The sequence below is a fragment of the Mustela erminea genome, chromosome 3 (genome assembly GCF_009829155.1).
Source record: "Mustela erminea isolate mMusErm1 chromosome 3, mMusErm1.Pri, whole genome shotgun sequence".
Lineage (NCBI taxonomy): Eukaryota > Metazoa > Chordata > Mammalia > Carnivora > Mustelidae > Mustela > Mustela erminea.
Genome location: NC_045616.1, coordinates 28,585,622 through 28,606,484, shown reverse-complemented (window position 1 = coordinate 28,606,484; position 20,863 = coordinate 28,585,622). Strand labels below are relative to the sequence as shown.

Genomic DNA, 20,863 nt, shown 5'->3' with positions numbered 1-20,863 from the left:
CTTTTCCTGTTTTTAATTTTATTACTGCAAGAATGGAGGGTTTGTTGTTTCTTTCATGTTTCCTTTCAAGCAATTTTAATTATACATTTGTGCTACATCAGGGACTCTGGAACGCAGTGATTCAGCCTAGTGCGTCTAAAGCTAAAATGCGGTAACCTTCTGGCAATACAGATATATTCCTGCACTGTAAATATAGCTGACATGCTAAAGAATTTTAAGCAGCTGCAAAGGTCTTTGACACCACACACAGGGCCCCAGAGAGCACATGATGAGAAAACCAGCTCCGTCTTCCCCTTCGCCTCCCCTCCCACCGCCTCCCTTTTCCTGGAGGGATGTGCTCATAAAGAATCCTTTCCTCCAATTGTTCTGTCTTGTGCAAATTTTGACCAAATGCCTAATTACCATTGATTCTCATCTCAGTATGAATTTTTATATTCAGTGGTTTAAAAAAAAAAAATTTCCCCAGGGAATTAGAATGGAATCAACCGTGATTTGAGGAAATGCTTGCTTTGCTTCATTCCTGTCCCCCTCCCACCTCCCCCCATCGCTACAGTGAGTAAATTCAGCTGTCACCTAATAGCAACAGAGACCATATGGGAAAGCATTTTTTAAATCTCTTTCGGAGACTTTTGAAAGAAATCCTTCCTTCCCCACTACTGAGTTCCAACCATTCAAATATTTTTACCTGCTGTGAAAATGTTCCCAAGGAAATTAGTCTTACCTTGTGAGTTGTCCCGTACTGTAAAGGAGTGCAATACAGGCTTTCTATACAATTCAAAATGGCAGTGAGCGAGGGAGCAAACCAACTAGAAGCCGACCTTGAGGACTGTCCCTTGGTGCTTCCAAGATAGGATGGATTGTAGGTACAGAAAACAAAACAAAGCCTCACTTAAGCGTTTCATTTATTTACCCTAGTATTTTAGGTATGTCTCAAGATTAGGCCCTTTTATTGTACGTTTTTAACGAGTGATTAAAAAAATATATACGGCGCTTGTCCTCTAGAGAAATAAAGAGGATGTTCTATTTTGTTTTCCTGTGACATTTGGTATACTAAGTGCACTTAAGTTTAGTAATTCACAGATGCAGTGCTAAATTAAATTGTCTGCCTGCAAAGCAGTTGGGAAAAGCAGAACGGCTTGCAGGAAACAAGTGTGTTGGTTTTGAGATTTTTCTTCTAATCCTCTGTGGCAAATGCTTTCTAAAGTTGATTCTAAAGATAACCCCAAGAGCAAACCTATTGTGCACATTTATTTTCTTAAGAGGGCTATTTTCGGAGTCCTTAATATGAAACAAGACCGAACAGTGAAACAGATACCATACCCTGGCTGATGCTTGTCTCACAGAGCCAGAGAGGGGAGGAGTAGGAAAGAGAGAAATCATAGCAGATTGTCTGCTCTCTGGACTCTGTGGCCCCCCCTGCTCTCCCCCTCGGCACCTATTTTTGTGCACCCCTATAATCTTTTTCTAAATACAAAATCACCACGATTCTATACTGTTGAATTGGAAACAAAGCCGATGCCTTTCAGTCACCTTCTGGTTTAAGCACTGGTAACTGGTGCTTAGTTTTTGTTGGCCGCTTGCCAAACGAAAGCAATTATGTGTAATAATAGAAAAATTAAGAGGTGAGTGTTGGTGTTTTACAGCAGGACATGGCAAAAACCATTTCCTTCTGTCAGCAGTATCTTGATTACACTCTCACACACAGTATTACCCTTTTGTACCGCATGGGCATGATCACACACACACACACACAAACATACACACACACATGCGCGCGCACGCACACACACACACACACACAGTTTCCTGTGGGTTTTCACTTGAGGTCACTGAAACTAGAAAGAGGAAGAATGCAAACCACAGCTTTTGAAAGCGGATGAGAATAGAACTTTGCTGGTAAAATCCTCATCATCACCACCATCATCATCATCATCTGGAAATAGAGGAATCCATGCTAACCGTGGTCCTCCTTCATTGCCCGTTCCTGCAGGTGTTCTAGTGGTCAATGTCACGTGGAGGAACAAAACTTACGTAGGGACCCTGCTGGACTGCACCAAGCACGACTGGGCCCCTCCCAGGTATGCACGGGGCCTTTTATTTCAGGCTGTTTTCTCTCCTCCTTCCTCTTCCCCTCACCTTCCCCCATCCTCTCTTTGCAAAGAAACCCGAGAGATAGATTAATAATGCATACAAGTCTGCCCGTAATTGAAACCAGGCAAAAGAGAAGGGAGCAGTTCAGGATTGCACACGGTGAAATGCAGATGCGGGATTTCTTTTCAGTCACGGAGAGCTCTCCTCCCTGCCCCCCTGCTCCCTCTCTCCTTTGTTTCCTTCTCTACTTAAAATGGGAATTGGAACTGGATTTGAAGCAAGATATCCCAGTCGTTTTTCTTTGGTGTTCTAAAGAACATACATCCTCCCTAGCTGGTTCTTTTGCAGGGAGTGAAATTCTCAGCGGAAGGCTAGGGTGTGTTTTCCTTCTCTGGGCCCAGCCCTTGGGCTGGGGGGCTGTTGGCTGCTCTTGCCTGCATTGTGTGCCTCGTGTTTTCACCTGGCTCTTCTGGGAGTGCTCATTTTGACCTCTGTTGCTTGCTTCCCTAGGTTCTGTGAGTCCCCGACCAGCGACCTGGAGATGAGAGGGGGCCGGGGCCGAGGGAAGAGAGCCAGGTCTGCCGCAGCGGCTCCGGGCTCGGAGGCCAGCTTCACGGAGTCCAGAGGGTTGCAGAACAAGAACAGAGGGGGGGCCAATGGGAAGGGGAGACGAGGCAGCCTCAATGCCAGCGGGCGAAGGACACCCCCAAATTGCGCCGCGGAGGACATCAAAGCCAGCCCCTCCTCCACCAACAAAAGGAAAAACAAGCCCCCAATGGAGCTGGACCTGAATTCCAGCTCTGAGGACAACAAGCCCGGGAAGCGTGTCCGCACGAATTCCAGAAGCACTCCAACCACTCCTCAAGGGAAACCAGAGACTACTTTTTTGGACCAAGGCTGCTCGTCTCCGGTGTTAATCGACTGCCCCCACCCCAACTGCAACAAAAAGTACAAGCACATTAACGGCCTGAGGTACCACCAGGCTCATGCACACTTGGACCCGGAGAACAAGCTGGAGTTCGAGCCCGACAGCGAGGACAAGATCTCGGACTGCGAGGAGGCCTTGAGTCACGTGGCGCTCGAGTGCAGTGAGCCCAGCGCGAGCCTCTCGGCTTACGAGCAGGTGAAGGCGCCCGCCTCACCGGGCTCCGGGCACCCCCCTGGCACCCCCAAGGGAAAGAGAGAGCTGATGAGCAACGGTCCGGGTTCTGTCATTGGCTCTAAAGCGGGCAAGAACTCTGGCAAAAAGAAGGGCCTTCACAGTGAGCTGAACAACCTCCCGGTGATCTCCAATATGACGGCCGCCCTGGACAGTTGCTCGGCGGCAGATGGCAGCTTGGCCACGGAGATGCCCAAACTGGAAGCGGAAGGCTTGATCGATAAGAAGACTGCGGGAGACAAGGAAAAGGGCAAGAAAGCCAACAACTGCAAAATGGACAAAAATCTCTCCAAACTTAAAACTGCCCGGCCCATCGCCCCTGCCCCTGCACCCGCGCCCGCGCCCCCACAGCTCATCGCCATACCCACTGCAGCCTTTACGAGCACCACCACGGGGACCATCCCCGGACTGCCCTCCCTCACCACGACTGTCGTGCAGGCCACACCAAAGAGCCCTCCGTTGAAACCCATTCAGCCAAAGCCCACGATTATGGGGGAGCCCATCACCGTGAACCCAGCTCTCGTGTCCCTCAAAGACAAAAAGAAGAAGGAGAAGCGGAAGCTTAAGGACAAAGAAGGGAAGGAGTCGGGGAGCCCCAAGCTGGATGCCAAGCTGGGCAAACTCGAGGATGCCAAAGGGGCGGGGAAAGATTTATCTGGGCATTTTTTAAAGGACCACCTCAGCAAGAGTGAAGGGCTGGCCAACGGACTGTCGGAGTCTCAGGAGAGCCGGATGGCCAGCATCAAAGCGGAGGCGGATAAGGTTTACACTTTCACGGACAACGCCCCCAGCCCGTCCATAGGCAGTGCCTCGAGGATGGAATGCAGCACTTTGGTGAACGGCCAGGCTCCCATGGCCCCACTGCACGTGCTCACCCAAAACGGCGCAGAGACGTCGGCGGCCAAGACCAGCAGCCCTGCCTATTCGGACATTTCTGATGCTGCGGACGACGGTGGTTCCGACAGCCGGTCGGAGGGCATGCGGTCCAAGGCCAGTTCCCCATCAGACATCATTTCCAGTAAGGAGGGTGTTGTCAAAGGGCATCCTTCGGCTACAGCACAATCATCTCAGATGAAAGAGTCCCATTCTCCCTACTACCATGGCTATGACCCTTACTATTCTCCAAGTTACATGCACCCCGGGCAGGTTGGAGCCCCAGCCGTTGGGAACGGCGGGAGCGCGCAGGCCATGAAGATCAAGAAGGAGTCCGAGGAGGACGCAGAAAAGAAAGACAAGGCAGAGCAGCTTGACGCCAAGAAGATGGACCATACCTCAGCACCCTTACAGCCCCAGCACCAGTCGGTGATCACACAGAGACACCCAGCCCTAGCGCAGTCCCTTTACTATGGCCAGTATGCCTATGGGCTCTATATGGACCAGAAGTCCCTGATGGCCACCAGCCCTGCCTACAGGCAGCAGTACGAGAAGTACTATGAGGACCAGAGGCTGGCAGAGCAGAAAATGGCCCAAGCTGGCCGAGGAGATTGCGACAGGAAAAATGAGCTCCCCTTGAAAGAGCTGGGCAAGGAGGACAGTAAACAGAAAATCCTGCCGTCTGCCACAATCTCAAAAGCTCCCTCTACCCCGGAGCCTAACAAAACCCATTCTAAACTAGGGCCGCCAGTGCCTAATAAAACTGAGGAGACAGGTAAATCACAGCTTCTCCCCGGTCACCAGCAGCACCTTCAGGCCGACAGCTTCAAAGCTAAGCAGATGGAAAACCACCAGCTTATTAAGGAGGCTGTAGAAATGAAATCTGTCATGGACTCTATGAAGCAGACAGGTGTAGACCCAACCTCGAGATTTAAACAAGTAAGATTGTGGAGCGTGGCCCCCACAGGGAGAGAGCGAGTCTGAGACTTGGACGTGTCTGGGCTTGATCTGGTTAGACGTCTTCAAAGGAAATAAGCCAAGGGTTCATTAGGGTTGGTCCCTCTCCTCCTGAAAAATACTTGAAAAGGTTCCCTCGGGAGTTACTGCCTACCTTGCAAGCGTTGCGTTGCCCACAATTGCCTTGTGTTGTGTAGTGGAAGGAACTTCAGACCAGCGCTTTGCAGACTGGTGTTCCCTGCCGTTCACTCACTGTGCAAGGTCCCCTGATTTCTTACTGAGTCCAGAGTGAGGGAGTACTACCACATGGCCACTGAGATCCTGAGTCTGGTCTCTACAGTGTTCTCTGTCATATTTCCAAATTTCTCCTGGCACCTTCAAGGAATATTAAGCCTGGGCCCCTTCAATCCACATTTCCCACTCATCTCTTTCATAACACTTGGGGCCTAGATGTCTTTCACATGGTGTCCGAGATGCCTGTCCCAAAGCAGGGCTCAGGGCTCAATGTCCATAGCCTGTGAGATGAAGGGATGGGGAGTATCTGGGTGTGTGGGCCTCCCGCAGTCCTCCTGGGAACCCCTAGTCAGCCAGTCTGAGGTTCCACGGGTAGGCACCTGAAAACCAGCCACCACGAAATCACACACATCCCGACACTTTCTGTCATGGCATGTGCATCCTCACTGTGGACCTCTGAGAGTTAACTCTGGGGTTTCCCAGTGTCCTGTCCCCCTCTCCACTCCCACACTTCTTGTCCCTGGGGAATCAGACCAACAGAACCCTGTCTTCATGCTCACTCACTCTAGAAGTTGAGACTGAGGCCCAAGGCCGATTGTTCTTTGGGGACCTAAATTCCCAGTGGGTTTTTGTCCTGAATGGGATGGAAGTCACAGAGGCCTTTTGCAGTCCTCCCTTCCCCACTTCTGGAGGCCTGAACCAGGTTCTGGCTTCACAAGGCTACATTAGAGCCATACGGTTTTGAAGGGGTTTAGAGGTGCCTTTGTTTTCTAATAGAAAAACCGTAATGCATACTATTAATTTGAAGTTTTGTGTTTTGAGTAAGATATCTGCACAGGAGATGGGAGCCTGTATACTAAGCCTCAGCTGCTATAGGTGAAAAAAATATGTTAGGAAACCAAAAGTTTCCCCCACTAAATGATGTTAATTGATATGAAGATGATTTAAATTTACTACGAACTAGCCCGAGTTGGGAGTTTTTTTTAAATTCTTTTTGCCTGCATGAGATAGTAAAGGGAAAATGAGTTTTTGATTAAATGATGTCTGAGTGTGCTGTTTTAAATGTCGAAGGATCCCACAAAGGGCCCAGCTCTGGATTCCCGCAGACCTAAGTTTGTGGCCCAGCTCCACCCTGGGCAACAGTGTGACCCCAGTGTTCCTGGAGCTTGAAAAGCTCTGAATTTGTCTTGTGTGAAAGAGATCAATAATGCTGCCTATCTTAGACGTCATGACTTCGTCAGAGAGGGAGGCTTGAAGCTCCTTGTGCAGGGCAAGGGCAGACATGTGTTCACTTAGTATTAGAAGTAAGAATAATAATGCTATCATGGTGATTAATGGGTTTTGCTTCCAAAATTGAAATTAAATTTTTTTTCCCTCTTCTTTTTCTTTTCTTTTTTTTTCTTTTAAATCAGGATCCAGATTCAAGGACATGGCATCATTACGTATACCAGCCCAAATACCTGGATCAGCAAAAGTCAGAAGAGCTTGATAGGGACAAGAAATTGAAAGAGGATAGCCCCAGGAAGACCCCCACCAAGGACGGGGTTGTGCCCAGCCTTCCCGTATCACTAACGAGCATTAAAGAGGAGCCCAAAGAGGCCAAGCGTCCTGATTCTCAGTCCCTGGAGGAGAGCAAGCTGAAAAGCGACGATGGAAAAACGCCTGTGAACTGGAAGGACTCTCGGGGAGCGCGAGTGGCGGTGTCCTCGCCCATAAGTCAGCATCAGTCGTACATACAGTACTTGCATGCTTATCCTTACCCACAGATGTATGACCCCAGCCACCCTGCATACCGGGCTGTCTCTCCCGTCCTAATGCACAGTTACCCTGGTACGTGTTGTGGGTTCTCACTCTCTTGGAGGGAACAGGCTACGTGCAAATTTTAGCGGTTTAAAAAACTCAGGATAAACGAGACGCTTCGCCAGTAACCTTTGTTTTGCTGACTTTTAGGCTGCGTCAAGTCCCCAAGGTGAAACTTAATATGAGGGTTTGGTGGGGGGGCAGGGGTTGGTTTTTTGGTTGGTTTCCTTGTTTGTTTTTAAGATCAAATATCAGGCGTCCTGAGCGCTCGTTTGCGTTGACTCTGATGGTCTGCTCGAGCTGTTAGACCGACACATACTTTATTGCCTGTGGAAATATTCTAAGCACTTACTGTCATAATCATGATAGTTACTGTTCCTTTCACTTAAGCGGACACATAAATGTATGAAACGGCTATAAGCTCCATTCTGCTTATAACCTCCGTTCATCAGGATGAATTAACTGGGAGAAGAAAATCGGAGGGCTTTCGCACGGTTTAACGATGATGTAGCCCGTGCTTAATGTCAACCCCTATTTTAAGCTCTCTGACTCTTATCCCAAATTCATGTAACCCAGATGACGTTTTTTCCTTCCTTTTTTTTTTTTTTTTTTTTAAGATGGAGCCCATAACTTGATGTGGCATTTGTTGTGTATCTGCAGGGGCCTATCTCTCTCCGGGATTTCATTATCCCGTTTATGGGAAGATGTCAGGGAGAGAAGAGGCAGAGAAAGTCAGTAGCAGCCCTAGCATCAACACGAAAACATCGACGGAATCGAAAGCCCTGGACTTGCTCCAGCAGCACGCCAACCAGTACCGCAGCAAGTCTCCCGCTGTAAGCCGTCTTTTGTTGTCACTTTAAAAGTACTGTGCTTTGGTGGGGGAAGAAGGGGACAAGCTAGGAAACGGTCTTGAAATATAAATGGCTTTCGAGCCCAGCCGTGATTTCAAGATGCTGTTTTATCTTCACACATAAAGCGTGGAATGTTCAAACGTAAGCTGCTTTCGCACAGGGGGGAAAAGTGGCCAGAGTGAGCGTGTGTGGTGCTGGTGGGCTTTTCTGTGGCAGAATGCACTACTTCGACTACCAGGAGGGTGCCTGTGAGGGGAAGGTGGACGTTCGTAGGAGCCAACTTTGGGGGCAAAGTATTTGGGATGCCTGATCCGATGCTGGTGGCTGCATGTGCTGTGTTTTGGCTTGGACCCCTGGTCCTGTCCCTGTAACATCCCAAAGCCTTGAGAGTAGGTGTCTTTGTGAAAGATGGCTCCCCCCTTGCTACCCCCTCTCCACACCCCAAGAAAAAGGGCATCTGCTCGTTCTAGAGGCTGTCGTGAAGAGAGACAAAGGACATGGCAGTTCTTGCCTAGAGAAGAGAAGTTGGGGATAAAATGTAGGATCTATGATGTGGATGTGTCCACCAGAGACTCTGGAAGTGAGAAAAGATGATTTCTGAGTCTCTTTCTCTGGGTCCTCCTTCTACTGCAAAGATTTTTTTTTTCCCAGTGAGAACAAAGAACTTTAAGTGGGCTCAGTTCTGGCAAGTGGAAATGTGTAGGAGAGAGTCCTTCATCATGATTTGGGGGAACTGAGAGCTTCTCTCCGCGCCTTCAGAAATGGGTGGATTCTGGAATGCTTCCAGAGGCATAGGGCAACGATTGCCTGTGCTCAGTACTGACATACAGTGTTGAGATGCGTATTTTCAATGGACTAAACTAGAGACGGGCATGTTTAAAGTTTAAAGTTACGAGATAGATTCTCCCTACCCAGTGTAAACAAAATACAAGGATAATTAGAAAGCTTGACGTAAATCTCCACAACTACTTTTTTCGCCCCTTGATCAAAGTACGAAAGTTGTTTCTGGGAAGAAATTGGGTAGATTGTAATCTTGAGGTTATGAGCAGGCATAAAAAAAAAATCCTCTTACTTCCAGCATTTAGGAAAACCTTGATCCCTTTGGTTTACTCTTAGGTGGGAGCATTTCTTTAAAAGTGTTGGCCTAATGCCCGCTGAAACTCATGCACACCCTTTGAAATTGTCTTCCCGTTGATCAGGAATGTTAAGTATGTCTGCATTTGTTTTTAATCATTGACAAATACTGCTCAAGGGGCAGAGGTGGTTTTAGCACTCCTTTTCAGAATCTTAAGAGGAGCCCATCTCTCTTTTCTGTTGCAGCCCGTGGAAAAGGCGACCGCAGAGCGGGAGCGGGAGGCAGAGAGGGAGAGGGACCGCCACTCCCCCTTCGGCCAGCGGCACTTGCACACGCACCACCACACCCACGTTGGCATGGGCTACCCACTAATCCCCGGTCAATATGACCCTTTCCAAGGTCAGCAGCTCCGTCGTTAAGCGCGTGGGTCATTCTGCTCGGGAAAACTGTTGCCCAAAGTATCTGTCATATCACAAAGTAAATATATTGAGCTTTGGGTTCACATTAACTCCAGGGAGTAAGTAAGTTTCTTAATTCTTATTTCCTAGTGACACAGTAGAGGTGATTGGCCCCCTCTTTTGTGTTCTGCTGAGATAGGAGATGGCTCCCACTTGATAATTGTTGCTGGTTGATGGTATCGGCGGCTTGCTGTTATCTGATGGACCGAGGGTGGCGGCCACGGTCTGGGGCACCTGAATATAACAATCAGAAGAGCTGATAGCTCCTTGAGGGAAATTGCTGGGGAGAAAAGGAAGGGATGGCGAGAGGCTTTGGTGACATTGCAGTGATTTCTTCAGATCTTTCCCATAGCTTTCCTGCCTCACCGAAGTAATAGGAGCAACACGATCCAGTTTAACACTTTCTTTCTTTCTTTCTTTCTTTTTTTTTTTAATTTTATTTATTTATTTTGACAGCGTTCACAAGTAGGTGGGGGTGGGGGGAAGCAGGCTCCCCACTGAGCAGAGAGCCCGATGTGGGACTCGATCCCAGGACCCTGAGATCATGACCTGAGCCAAAGGCAGAGGCTTAACCCACTGAGCCACCCAGGCACCCCCAGTTGACCACTTTCAATCACCTCTAATGCAGGGACTGTTTGTAGCCATTTATGGCTGTGACTTTCAAGATGGAGAAACTTTTTTTTTTTTTTTTTTTAAGATTTTATTTATTTATTTGACAGCGAGAGATCACAAGTAGGCAGAGACCAGGCAGAGAGAGAGGAAGGGAAGGAAGCAGGCTCCCTGCCGAGCAGAGAGCCCGATGCGGGACTCGATCCCAGGACCCTGAGATCATGACCTGAGCCGAAGGCAGAGGCTTTAACCCTCTGAGCCACCCAGGCGCCCCCAAGATGGAGAAACATTTTGAAGAAGCCATAGCATCGACGAGAGAGAGCCTTTGATTTGCGGTGTTATTAGCTGAGCTTATGCCGTTTGTCTCAGCTCTGTGACCTCCCGGGGGGCAGGGGTGCCAGGCCCCATTGCTGCCCACAGATCCACTGGCCAGGTTCTTGCTGTCTCAGCTCAAATGGCCAAGATGAAATGTCGCAGCCTCCATGGCTTTCAACAGCAGGCATAACTTCCCATAGTTCTGGAGGCGGGGGGTCTGAGATCAGGGTACGAGCACGGTTGCTCGGTGGTGAGTGCTCTGTGTCTGGCTTGAAGCAAGCTGCCATCTTGCTCTGTACCTGTATGACCTCTTCTCTGTGACAGCGCATGCTGAGAGCTCTGAGGTCTCGTCTATAAGGACACGGATCTTGGTGGATTACAGTGCCATCCTTATGACCTCATTTAACCTTAATTGTTTAGGTCCTATCCTAAGATAGTTACTTTGGGGGTGAGGGCGCCCACCTAGGAATTTGAGCGGGGGGAGACACTTTTAGCCCCTAACACGGACCACATCACCCCTTCTTTGGCTGTGTGAACACAAGAGAACACGTGTGATGTTATCTCCCGAAGTGGGAAGTGCTCTGCAGGCGCCAAGACTCGTTTCTGTTTGTTTATTCATCTCGTGTTGCTTGCTGTCAGCTAGTGGTGTTAAGAAAAAACAGAAAGGGGGCACCTGGGTGGCTCAGTGGGTTAAGCCTCTGCCTTCAGCCCAGGTCATGATCTCAGGGTCCTGGGATCGAGCCCCACATCGGGCTCTCTGCTCAGTAGGGGGCCTGCTCTGTCCTCTCTCTGCCTGTTTCTCTGCCTACTTGTGCTCTCCATCTGTCAAATAAGTAAATAAAATTAAAAAAAAAAAAAAAAAAAAGAAAGAAAGAAAGGACACAGAGGGAGAGTACTCTTCCCCAGGTTGGCACTTCTGTTTTCTTATTTTTCTGGGGTTTGTTTTTTTGTTTTTTGTTTTTTGTTTTTGCTGTAGAATGAAAAATCGCTTCCCGCTAGGCAACTTTATGCCACCTGAGGCTATGCCGTTCTCGCCACCGCTGTCTCTCTTCTTGCGGAGTAGAAGTGCAGGCTGTTTCTAAGTTTGATTCGCTGATTCCGTGTGAATTCCTGACTAATTCCTGACGGGGTGCTGCCTTATGTTCCTTCGCTGGGGAAATGTTCAAGTGTGGCCCAAGTTACTGTGAAAGTATCGTGTTCGAAGCACTTAGCGTGTTGCTGCTGTTGTTCACTGTGACTTTTCCTTCGTGTTGTGACCCGCTGCCTATTAATTCTGCTGAGCGTCCCCCCGTTCAGGAATGCGCACAAACCATCTAGCTCCGTGCAGAGTCCGGGAGATGGAATGTCTTGGAATAGCTATTAAAAAACTGGACTCTTGGATAAATGGTAGACTTGGTTAGACCACGCGGCTTGGGCTCGTCCTTGCTGCGTGAAACGTGTCGTGTATGTTTAGGAAAGGTCCGATGGCTGTAGTATTTCACCTGGGGACCTGTACCTGCTCTTATCTTTCCGAATGTCACAGAAAACCTGCATTTTTTCCCCATCAGGCTTGACCTCCGCTGCCCTCGTTGCCTCTCAGCAGGTGGCCGCCCAGGCATCTGCATCAGGAATGTTTCCTGCACAAAGAAGGTAAATATCCTGTGCATTTCGAATCCACCTTCTAGTAGAGACAGCATAATGGGGGTAGGGGAGTGGATATAGTACAGGCTTTTTAGATCCAAAACTTGGCTCCTCGGTGTTTTATATTATTGTAATGTGTTTTTACATCCCTGTGCTTCCCCTGTGAGCTTACCTTCCAGGACACTCCTTTCTTTAGTTGTAACATGGGTTAGCAATCAACAGATGGATGTTTTTTTTTAACAGTTGAGAGTCTCTCACACAGCTTTGTTAGAATAATTGGCCATGACTCCCTTTGTTTTAGCCTGTGTAAAAAACAAAGTCATGAAGGGAGATACTTACTTTCATAATGCTAAAGGTCATGTTTGTTCTTCGATACTTTGAATTACGTTTCTCCCATTGTTTGAGAAAGGAAAATAATTTCTTCTTCCGTGGTGTGTATCCTTACCCTCCTGTTCATTCCCTCTCTGTAGAGGGGAATCCTGTGAACAGAGTAGAATTGAGATAAATAAGTCTGTCAGTTGTGGGGTTTTTGTATTTTCGGTGTCACTTGTGGCAAGAACCTCGTGCTAAGGTCTTCTTTTCTCTTGCAGAGAATAACAAGATTGGAAACGTACGTTGTCATGTGACTGGATCACATGGGAGAGCGTTTTATACAAACATCAGTTCCATGGTGTTAATTTGAAATGCCTTTAATGGCAGGCAAAAACCAGTCATTTCATTTTTGTAAATTACAGATTTTATCACAGAGTAACAAATGTTGCTGTAATTAAACTTCTGTTTTATATATATATACGTATACATATATGTATATATACATATATATATATATATATATTCTTTACTTTTTTGTATCAGTAACCAGGCTCGCACACACAGGGTCTGCTGCCAAGTCGCAAACCACTCAGTAAAAAGAAATAAAAAAAGTGTATCTGTCATGTTGAAAAGTGTTGGCCGCAGAAGGCTGCTTACTTTCTTTTCCTTTCCACTTGTAAATAAAGGACGTTCCGTATCCGTGTGCCCGAACCTTGCATATCCTTCCTCGATACCCCGTGAGGCCCTCAGAAAGGCTGGCTGTGATGATGACGCTTGGGTACAATTTAGATGTCTATTCGGTGGCTCCCGTTAAAGACACATCAGTGTGAAATGCTCCTGTAGTCACTGTTTGTACTTGTGTGTTGTGGGGAAAAAAAAAAAAAAAAAAAAGACTTATGGAAAGGCATGGGGTTGCCAGTACCACAAAAACTGTGTTGTATATAATGTAAAGGTTAAAATGGGGAAATAATGAGCATCTGTGAATAATGAGATGTCATTTTTTTGATAATCTTGAATGGCAAATAACCCAATAGCCTGCGTACCAGAGACATCTGTGATTGTTCTATTACTTGAATAGTCTTGCAGTCCCTTTTTTTTTTTTTTTTTTTTTAATGTTTACAATTATCCAGTTTTAGAAGAGAGAGACTTTAACGCCATTGCCTGGTTACTTGTTTTATGCTGTAATCTAGTTTATTTTATGTAAAATGTATATTGAATGCTTTCCTTTTTTATACCTGCCTTAAATAATTTGGCAATCAGAATTAAAAATTTTTTTTTTTTTATAACGGCCTCTTTTCTGTCTCGTGTTATTTCTCGATGGCTGGGAGTGATTCTCGTTTCCAAAGAAAGGTTGCTTAATATTACGAACGTTCACTTTGAAAGAGAAAGTACACGCATACTGAGTTTTCTTGTGTTGAGACGCCGGTGTAACACCCCAGTGGTGTATTTAATTCCGTGGACGTGTGCAAATTTACTCGGAGCATCGCATCAGTACAAATTGGTACATCTGGGTTTCTCTAATAGGGAATGATGCTGTAAAGGTATCCGTCTCGGGACATGTGGGCAGTAGGAAAGTCAACCATTTATTTGACTTGTCATTGAGTTGTTTTGCTAGTGTATTATCCATCCCACATAGAGAATTAACTGCCTCTGTCTTTGCCTCCCTTCCATCCTCCCTCCCTTCCAACAAACACTTACTGAGCATCTGCTTTATCCTAGGCACTGTACAGGGACTGGGATATAGCCGTGAACATAGTAGATTAAAATTCCTATCTTCCTAGCAACTGCATTTTCTAGTAGGTGTGGTAAGCTCCTGTATCTGCTAATGGCAGTTGCCCTCCTCCGTGTTTGTCTACAAAGTTCTTGTTGTTGTCAGACATTGTCTTGATATAATGTGGTTAGCTCTCCTCCTGGCGGGGCGGGGGGGGGGGGTTGGGGGTGGCTTTGCCTTGCAAACCGATGAGATTCCTACACTCCCAAGTGTTTCTTCTGCTTTCGGAAAAGCCTTGCAGGTTTGTCTGCGTTCCTGATAGATTTCTCTAGAAGGTTATTTTTCTCCATATTTTCGCTTCGATTGTCTTTTGAATTTCATCCATGTGAGTGTTTCTAAAGACCTTGGTGGTGGTGGTTTTTCCCCACGTGTGAACATTTCACATTTCTCACCATCGTCGTAAAGTTACCGCATGTTTTCAGTTCAATGTGTCCTTGCCGAGTCGATGTACCTTTGCTGAAGCCATTTCAGCAAGTATATTTTCTCTGTTCCAAATATGGTGTCAGGTGTGTCTGTTGATTGCCTCCCTGCTGCTGTAGCTCTAGAACGGACCAAACAATTCAGTTGTTCCAGACGCCGGAGCAGGGCTAAGGTGGTCTGCTCCCGTCTTCCGCTGAATCGCTGCGTTCCCGTGGCGGCATGCCGAAGCTACGGATTCCGGGGTGATTTTTCTGCTTTTAGCAAGAAGCATTTTGTTAAAATTCTGTGAAAGCCAGTCTCGCCTTTCCACTGCAGAATGACTGGGTGAGTCCTTATGCCACACCAGCCTTTTGATCACTACTAGTTAGGGGCCTGACTGGTTAGTCTAAACAGATGGACCCAGCCGTGCTTCGCTCTGCTGCTGTAATAAACAGGAGTGCCGGGAAATGCAGAGAAATATATGACCAGACCCACAGTGCGACATGAATGGTCTCTCCCCGCCCCCCAAGCTTTTACGGGAACGTTATTCATGACTGGTTTACATTAATCACTAAATGAAGTTTTGTTTCTTCGCCTGAACTGTTAGAGTGTTGTCTTTGCTTATGACAACATGAAATTGCCAAAGGGCAGGGCTTGTTTATATTATGTGTGCGGGTTCTCTGGCTGAGTACATAGTCAGGACCAAATGGTAAATTAAAGATTCCCAAAAGACAAGCCTACTTGGCTCCATTATATTACTATGATGAATCTGCCATTAATACGGTTCTAATTGTTTTACTTTTATAGACATAAAATCAGTCCCCTTAGTGACTAATAATAGGGTTTATTGATTTTCCTAAACATTATTCATTCCAGGCCGGCTCCTATCAGCTTGTCCTGAACATATGCAAAGAGCCCGCAGTGCTGACACAGTGCAAATTAACTTCACAGAGAGATGGGAGCCAAGACTTGTTTACAGCTGTGGTCCCATCGAAGGCAGAATATTAAAAACAAGGTAATAGGCCCCACGTAGAACCGTGGGTTCCTGGACACGGAGCGCAGCTGGCTTCTTCTTGGGAACTTGCCACTGGTGTTCATCGCCGGCCGTGAACGTGAACACTCACAGAGTTAAAAGCTGGCCTTATCTGTTCCCACTGGCACTGACCCTGATTTACTGGGGTTTCGGCCCGAGGGTCTGAGAGCCCCCAGAATGAATAGTTCTGATTGATACGGGATAAAACAGCAGTTTAAGTGATAATTACTGGTCATTTCATTCCCTCCCTGACTCTGAAAAAGAGACGAGACAGGCAAAGCCATTTATTATTGTTTTTGTCACCAAACACAGTCATCCATTCCTTGCTTCCTGCAGAAGCATGAGTCACGAGTGTTGTTTACTTGGAGGAGCGAAGCCCACGATGGGCAGGGCCTCTGGTGCAGAATCTGGGTTTTTTCTTAACAAAAGCACTCTTTAATGCAGGGCTTCCCAGCCTCGACACCTGATACTTGTAAAATCCAGTTATGGTTCCCGTTGCCGGGCGGAGGACACTGAGGCCCAGAGCTAAAGTGATTTGAGGTCACACGGCTATCAGTCCCAGGGCAAGCTTTATGACCCCCACGCTCTTCTGCTTCAGAGAAGGGATCCCAAACTCAGGAAGTAACCAGACCGAGCCCATTTTCTTTGCTAAAGTCTGTTACTTTCAGAGGGGCAAATGAGAGAACTCCAGCCCACATCTCTAGTCTTCTGTGAGACAAAACCCTGGTACAGGTTTTCCCGGAGCTGGGTAGCCACCCAGGCCTGGGATCCTGAGAGCCTGGAGCTCATTGCCGGAAGTTTTCCTTTTTTCCTGGTGGTCAAGGTGGTCCTTGCCGCCTTTAGTCATCTGCCACATGCAGCTGGGAACTAGAAACCCAGAACATGAGTTAGGTTTGGTGGGAAGGATGCTCGTGTGTCAGAGGCTGGTGGGGAAAACTGGATTCTGGTAAGTTAAAAACAAAGTGAAGCAAGCTCTGGGCACCTGGCTGGCTCAGTGGGTGGGGCGTGTAGCCCTTGATCTCAGGGGTTAGGAGTTCAAGCCTCACATTACTACTGAGGGGGAAAAATAAAGAAGACTGTCAAAGGAAGACGTTCAAACCACAACTCTCAATTCATTTCCTGTAACCAGATCCTTTTCTAGGGCATTTTGTGTGCAGAGGGAGATCTGGGAAACATTTATTGGCAAGATGTAGACGTTTAAACCATACCCAAACTTTTATAAAGTTGTATTAGAATGGCTTCTTTATGTTAATTTAGGGGAAGCCTTAAAAAAAAAAAAAAAAAAAAAGAATGGCCTGGATTTTTCTTTTTTTTTTTTTTTTTTCCCCTTAAGATTTTATTTATTTGAGAGTAAGAGAGAGAGAACACAAGCAGAAGGAGAAGCAAAGGGAAAGGGAGAAGCAGACTCACTGCTGAGCAGGGAGCCCAAGGCTGGTCTCAGTCCCAGGACTCTGGGATCATAACCTGAGCAGAAAGCAGGCACTTAAGCGGCTGAGTCACCCAGGTGCCCCTGGCCTAGATTTTTCTGGGCCTCTGAGAGGACTTGGTTCCAGAAAGCATTTGCTGTGGGAAGGATATACTATTTACTTAAAAAATTCCTCCTAAAAGGGGTGGCAGAAGGCTGTGGCTCAAAGGCTTCCTGAGCCTCGTGCAATCATCAGAGAACCAGGTTGGAAAGAGAAAGGCGGTCCTGTCTTCTCATCACCCTCCAGGGAAGGTCCCTCCATCACCCACCCCGTCCTCCTAGATCAGATGCCGAATTTTCCAGGGTTTATTTGTAGGGCGATGATTAGCAGGCAGGGAAAAGAGGTACAATTATCCCCAGCCTGGTGGGGGGTGGCTTTTCAATGAGATCATGGAGAGGGAGGGCATCTCCAGCAGGGTTGGTGGTAGGGCGTGATGTTTTCCAACGCACATAATGGAAACCTTGTCTCCAACTACCTTCAGCCCCTAGGAAATATATTCTGTTCCATAGCCTGAGGCTGAAAGCGGAGTGAGCTCCAGAGCAGTCCTGCACATCCGTGGGCCTGTTTCTCTAGAACACTCTTTGCTCAGCCTCCTCTGTATCCTTCATGTGAGTGGCCATGGGAGTTCCACGGGCCCCGGCCACAGGCATCCACGTCTCTCTGTGTCTCTGTCTTAGGAGGGAAGAAGTCTTTCCCAGACAGCTGGCAGACATCCACTCAAGTCTCCCTGACCACAGTCAGGGCACATGCTCACTCCTGAACCGTCCCGGATGAGAGGAAGAGATGGCTGTGACGTCCCTGGGTTGAGAAGGGTGAGAATCGCCCCCGGATCATGCATGGGAGAGGTGCCTGATGGCTTAGAACCAAGGTTCCGTTAGGGAGGAAGCTGAAGGAGATGAGTGTTTTGTTGTCTGAGCCCAGTGGCACTTGGTAGATTCTCCTGACGTCCTCTGGTTCTCTTGAGGTTATTGTCTGTGTCCAGGATGGGGTCTGGGTATGAAGTAGGCAGTTCTTGGCACGTAAGCAGAACTCAGGGAGACCTTCACCTTTTATTTTTTTTTTAAAGATTTTATTTATTTATTTATTTGTTAGAAGGAGAGAGAGAGAGCGAGAGAGAGAGAGAGAGCGAGCACAAGTAAGCAGAGAGGCAGGCAGAGGCAGAGAGAGAAGCAGGCTCCCTGCTGAGGAAGGAGCCCGATGTGAGACTCGATCCCAGGACTCTGGGATCATGACCTGAGCTGAAGGCAGACGCTTAACCAACTGAGCCACCCAGGCGTCCCAAGACCTTCACCTTTTACCTGGTTCTCCTGTAGAGAATCAGTGATGGGGCAGAATTAGTGTAGTGAAGCACTCATGTCATGGGCTACACTGAACCTCCAAAAAAAATTACAAAGGAATTCATAAGCCTACCAAGCAGGACTCTATTCATAAGCCTACCAAGCAGGTATCTGGAAGAAAGATACCAGTCTCTACTGTATGCACAAAGACAGACACACACACACAAAACACACACACACACACACACACACACACACACACACACAGAGTTATGTGCTCTTTTCCCCTGCAGAAGCTCCCTAGAATTTACAGCCTGTTACCATTTCCCCCAAGCAAGTAGCCCAAACTCTGAAGAGAAAAAGAGGAGCTCGGGTCCATTCCTTACTGTATTAGAGGTACAACTGTGAGGTCGTTGGGGGTCGGGGGGGGGTGGGGTTGTGGTAAGGGGACTGGAGTGTTAGGAAGGGGACTCGTCAGGCACTGGTGTACCAAGAGAAAAAACAAATTAGCCCACAGGCAGGGAGAATCTTATCATAAACAAGGAAGATTCCTTGAGGGAAAGAGAATCCAGGCTTCCGCTTGTGGTCATTGACAGAATGATCAAAAGCTTTCAGTTGAGAAAGAGCCTAGAGTGGTTCTTGCAAAGCAGCCTTGCTGTCACTGAAGAAGAAAAGTAGGTAGGTAGTTCCTAGGTAGTCCCAATGGTGGGGGGTTGGGTGGGGAAGGCTTAATCCTCTCCACCTTTGACCTCCTCTGCCCTCTCAGAGATCACAGAGGTTGGTAGGAAGAAGGTAAAGGAACGGCCCCAATTTCCTGCCCTTTTCTCAGTCTCTCGGGGTTCTGGTTCTGATGTGGAGAGGGTGTTTACTGGGCTGGATGGCGAGCTCAGTGGTTCCATGAGGAGGTCCCTGAGGTGGTGAGGGGTGGCCCAGGGTGCCACGCAGCAGGTCTAGTGACTGGGAACATTCGGGGAGGCTTCAGTTCCTTCCAAAGAAGGAATTTTGAAAGTGGGTGAACAGGACAGGAGACAGAATCCTTTTAGGAAGTATTTCCCAATTGCCCACCAAAAGGGCCTCAGGTTTCCTAGGGTCACAGTGCCCAAACCTCGGGTTTCCTAGGGTCACAGTGCCCAAACCTCGGGTCACAATGCCCAAACCTTGTGCTCACAGCCCTTCTAGACAGAGGGCACGGCTCTCCTCTCTGTGGATCAGCCACCTGTGTCTGCAGAGCTGGGTGGACCAGAGCCCTGCAGACTTAACAGTTGACTGGGAAGACGGATGTCTTTGTTCAACCCAGGGACTCTGCCCCCAGCTCAGAAAGCTTTAGACCGGATGTGCTCAGCCTCAGAAATCTGCAGGTACCTGGTCGTCTGCCACCCTCAACCTTTTCCCCTCCCCTCAGTGGCAGGATACACAGAGACACGCAGTGTATTTTATGGCAACAGTTTGGTGACCAGACTGTCTGGGGGCTGAAGCAGGATTCATCATGGAAAAGCCCCCAGCAGGCAGCTCCGGGAGGCCCTCTGTCCGATGGCACCGTGAACTCAGTCCCCAGGCCACCGGTAAATGGCAGACGGGCCCAGAGGTAGGAAGCTTCGTGACTCATTGCTGCCCCTTGCTTGGATTCTGTTGTCGTCGTTGAGCGGAATCTCACCAAAAACATGGCACACGGCCGGGGTTTTCCAGTGCCTGTCAGAGGGCAGCCTGAACATGGTTTCTATCTTGATAGTCCTCTTGCTGGGGGCAGAGCAGCTTCTGGAAGCCTCCCCGCAGTCCAGGGAGCCCAGGCACATTGCCGTGACTGACTCTGGAGGCTGAGGTGGGTTGACAGCATACAGACGACCAAGGAGCGTCCCCCCAGATCAGCCAAGATGGACTTCCTAATAATAGGAGTGAAGTACTCTGTTGGAAGGCCAAGTGTCTCTAGCCTTGCTCCCCTCCATGTTGGCAACTCTGGGGTCCTCTGGGTCTTCCGAATGCCCCGCAGGCTCACCTGGGTACTGCCAGCTTCCTCATGCTGCCTTGGCTTAGAAGAGGGCTTTTCCACTGTCCAGAGCAGAAATGTATTCAAACTAAAGTAAACAAAATGGCGGATTCAGTGTAGGGCGGAGAGGTCCTCCAGGAACAAGGGCAGGAAGTGCGGATAAGCTCCAAAGGGGAAGCAAAAGCACCTTGGCAGCCTCATCTTCCTCCTTTTTCTCTCCCTCCCCTCTCCTTCTCATCGTGGCCTCTTTGCTTGCTCTCTCTCCGCTCACTGGCTTTCTCTGATTCTCTGAACATGTGGCCTGACTTGACCAGCAGTATTCCTAGCATCTCCGTTCCGAGTTTAGCTTCCTTGGGCCACCCCTGCACCCCTGCCATCCAGGCCCTGTGTCCGAGGAGCGCTGAGTGCCGGGAACAGAAGCCCATTCAAACCAGCTTAGTTACAGAGAGGGTCTGTTGAAAGCTTATGAGTCAATCTCCTCGTGTCCAGTGATAGGCAAGGAATTAGCAGGTCACAGTGGTGGTTTCTAGAAAACCCCTCAGTCTCACTGGAGTGGCCCATGGTCTCTTACCCCTGAGT

General features: G+C 48.2%; 1 protein-coding gene across 4 annotated transcripts in view; it reads left to right on the top strand.

Moving 5' to 3' along the window:
* Positions 1–13,278, top strand: part of ZNF608 (zinc finger protein 608) — a 113,915-nt gene extending 100,637 nt beyond the window's left edge. For 3 of the 4 annotated variants that reach the window (XM_032335497.1, XM_032335499.1, XM_032335496.1), the window contains 7 exons: positions 1,991–2,078; positions 2,602–5,062; positions 6,727–7,144; positions 7,775–7,947; positions 9,286–9,439; positions 11,970–12,051; positions 12,633–13,278. In XM_032335497.1, coding sequence (XP_032191388.1) covers positions 1,991–2,078; positions 2,602–5,062; positions 6,727–7,144; positions 7,775–7,947; positions 9,286–9,439; positions 11,970–12,051; positions 12,633–12,639 — 3,383 coding nt within the window. In that variant the 3' untranslated portion in view covers positions 12,640–13,278. Of the gene's footprint in view, positions 1–1,990; positions 2,079–2,601; positions 5,063–6,726; positions 7,145–7,774; positions 7,948–9,285; positions 9,440–11,969; positions 12,056–12,632 lie in introns of those variants that run through there. The other variant, XM_032335498.1, reaches the window with a different exon arrangement.
* Positions 13,279–20,863: the final 7,585 nt, after the last annotated feature.